General features: G+C 49.8%; 1 protein-coding gene across 2 annotated transcripts in view; it reads right to left on the bottom strand.

Annotated features, from left to right (window-relative positions):
• The window catches only part of UBASH3B (ubiquitin associated and SH3 domain containing B), a 170,464-nt gene that overhangs the window by 7,945 nt on the left and 159,134 nt on the right, over positions 1-3,385 (bottom strand). For both annotated transcript variants that reach the window (XM_006148801.1, XM_027771988.1), the window contains exon 11: positions 2,758-2,902. In XM_006148801.1, the coding sequence (XP_006148863.1) occupies positions 2,758-2,902 (145 nt within the window). The remainder of the gene's footprint in view (positions 1-2,757; positions 2,903-3,385) is intronic.

Genomic DNA, 3,385 nt, shown 5'->3' with positions numbered 1-3,385 from the left:
GGGGGGATGGCCACGCTGCAATCCCATCTTCTCCATTCTCTTCTCGGGATCTTGGGCATGCACATACGTGCGCCTGGTGTGAGTTTAAGCCACTGGGTCCGGGACTCAAACCGTGGTCAACTACATGGGAGTCCAGCGAATAGCCATTACGCTAACTGCTGGTCCCAGGATGGCACCCTAAGCCCGGCTCTGCATTCCCGCCGCCTGTACGCACGTGGTGGCGGGCTCAGGGAGCCTGGGCGTGTGTGGGGTGCACTGAGATGGGGCGCTCACTGAATGTCTTGGAGACCATTGCCAGGCAGCGTGGGACGCTGGGAGAACGAGCTGAGGGCGACACTGACCATGCGGCTGGGCCAGTGAGCCTGGTGGGGCCGGGGGAGGGACACAGTCACACCACCACGGTTGGCAGCAGCTCAGCCTTTCCCAGGCCACAGAGTGGGTGGCTGAAGACAAGGGACAATCAACTGCTATCCCCCCAAGGGCCGAGGAGACGGGACCATAGAGGCGACAGAATAAAACGTGACGTGTCTTGGTGAGGGACCCAGCGGGCCGACTGAGGGTTATTTTGGAGGAACGATGACTCCTTTAAGGGGAGAGCACTACACAGTGATCGGAGCTCTCCGAGGTCTTCGCAGAGCAGAGACTTGAACATGAACACACTTTCTTCCCACGTAGCCAGGAATGTCGCTCCACGAGTCGGGTTGGAATGAAAGGGAAGATGGACAGACGCCACAAGGATGGGACTGCTGCTTATGTAGGTTGCCGGTTCTAGAATCCCCCTCAGGAATACGGGCTTGTGTGTAACCAGCACATGGCATAACGGTTACATCGCTGGACTCACGTGCAGTGACTGTGGTTTGAGTCCTGGACCCGGCTTAAAACTCAAGCCGGGTGCGTGTCACCGGCGAGTGTACATGCCCTATAGCAAAACAATCTCTCTTTTTCTCTAAAAAAAAAAGAAATACGGGCTTACTTCTCCACTGTTGTGGTATGCCTGTCTGTCCCTCCTCAAAGAGATGTTACACATGTCTGAGTGAATTTTTTTTTTTTTTTTTGGAGAGGTTTTTTTGCTACAGGGTGTGTGCGCTCACCAGAAAGACAGAGATAGAAAGCGAGAAATCACCCCCCAGGGAGGATGGCCACACCATAATCCCTTCTCTTCCATTCTCCTCTTGGGATCTTGGGCACGCAGGTACCCGTGCCCGGCATGAGTTTAAGCCACCAAGTCTGGGACTGGAACCATGGTCAACTACATGGGAGTCCAGTGCCATAGCCATTACGCCAACTGCTGGTCCTAGTCTCAGTGAATTTTGGATAGCTAATGTGACTCTATCGTTTTGACTAATTCTTTTTAAAAAATTATTTATTTATTATTATTATTTTAAAATTTGATGTAAGGCATGTGCACCTACCAACCTACCAGAAAGAAACTGATAGAGAGAGAGAAAGCAAGAAAGCAAGCTGCCAGGTGTGGGACTTGAACTACAGTAGGCCATGTGGGAGTCCAGTGCCTTAACCACTTGCCAGCCCCATTTTGGCTAATTCCTGTCTACATGTAGATTATTCACCTGTGAACAACGTACTAATACTTTTCCTCTTATTTGCCAGATGGCACGTGGACTCACCAGAGAGAGGAAAGAGATGGAGAGAGGGAAAGCAAGAAAGCACTTCTATAGGGATGACCATGCTGCAACCCCTTCTCCTCCATCTCCCCCTCCTGTTGGGATTTTGGGCATACACACACATGTTCTTAATGTGTTTCTCAAGCTGCCAGGTCTGGGACTTGAACCATGCAGTTTGCCATGTGGAATCTAGTTGACTGAACCACCAGGCCTCGGGCTGGCCCTACAAATACTGTTTTAAATCCTAGCGTAGATAGTCTGGTCTATTAGAAAAACAAAGGACAAAGGATGAGAAGACCATAAGGCTGACTGCATGGCTCTGGACCTGCGGGATGTGATCAAGAAAGGTTAGTTATTACTATTATTATTTTGTGTAGCCACTAGTCATATAACTTCAGCTATGCCAGTTGAACTCTCTCTTGTATAAAAGCAGTTTGCCCATGGGGCCAGCAGGTGGCATGGTGGTTAAAGCCCTGGACTCCCAAACGGGTGACCAAGATTCGAGTCTCAGACCCAGTGGCTTGAAGAACACACCTGGCACATATGTGAACATGTCCAAAATCCCAAGAGGAGAATGGAGAAGAAGGGATTGTGTTATGGCCATGCCCCTGGGGGTTGGGTTCTCCCTCTCCCTCTCCCTGTCTCTGTCATGTGAGTGCATGTGCCCTACAGCAAAAACCTGAAAAGAAAAGTACCTTGCGCACATCTGGGGTTATAGCAATTATAAATGAAGATAATAAAGAGAATTACAACTGCTCTGAAAAATGAGAGCGGAAATGCAAGGCAAGACATTGACATCTCCCTTGTCTTCCAATACGCTCATGAATTCCACGATCTTAGCTGGTGCTTGTAACTGGAACGCAAAACGGTCTTCTGATCACACTGAAGCAGGTAGAGTGCAGGTGGGGAAACCCAGCATGGGGGTGGGGGGTGGAGGTGGGCTGGGGGAATAATTATCTCGCTACTGCTGACTACGCGGGGATGCTGGCTTTTCTCAGGCTGGGGTTCCTCATGCCAGCGTGGTTTCTGCCAGTATAGCCCACGGCCGAGAGGCTCTACCTGGGACCTCTAGCTCTGGTGACAGTGGAGGAAGCAGTTCTGCGCCAGCCCCAGGAAGGGGTCAACCAGAGGTTACCTGTAGGTTGTATCGACGCTCAGGTTGGCTGCAGCCAACTCCGATGGGGAAATCCACGCGGGCAACGTGTTCCCGGCGACCCACTTTGTCCACTCAAACAAGCCAGGCTCCACGCGGATCTTCAAATGGTTTTCTTGTTGTAAACCTTTAGAGGTAAAATAAAATGAAGCTAAAGGCACAGCGTCTCAGTGAAGAAGTCAATTCTAGGCCAAACTGCTATGAAAAGGCAGCACATCAGCTATTCTCTTTCCTATAGGATGCTGGAAAAGCTAATGGAAGGCAGAAGCAGGAGGATTTGGACATGGGTTTTAATTTTTGGACGTTACAAATACGTGAGTTTAATACTCTGGCCACACCCCCAGGGTGTATGCCAGCTTTATGGAGTATCTGATTTAAAAGGAAAAAGTCACTATCCATATAATTTATCAGGTCTGTCACTATCATAATTCTTCCTACTAAATTCCTTTTTTTTTTTTTGGAGAGTTTTTTGCTATAGGGCACGTGTGCGCGCCAGAAATACAGAGAGAGAGAGAGAGAGAGAGAGAGAAAGTGAGAAATCATCCCCTAGGGGGGATGGCCACGCTGCAATCCCTTCTTTTCCATTCTCCTCTCGGGATCTTGGGCACAC

The sequence above is a fragment of the Tupaia chinensis genome, unplaced genomic scaffold (genome assembly GCF_000334495.1).
Source record: "Tupaia chinensis unplaced genomic scaffold, TupChi_1.0 Scaffold000247_1, whole genome shotgun sequence".
Classification (NCBI taxonomy): Eukaryota; Metazoa; Chordata; class Mammalia; order Scandentia; family Tupaiidae; genus Tupaia; species Tupaia belangeri.
This window is presented reverse-complemented; position numbering and strand designations above follow the sequence as displayed.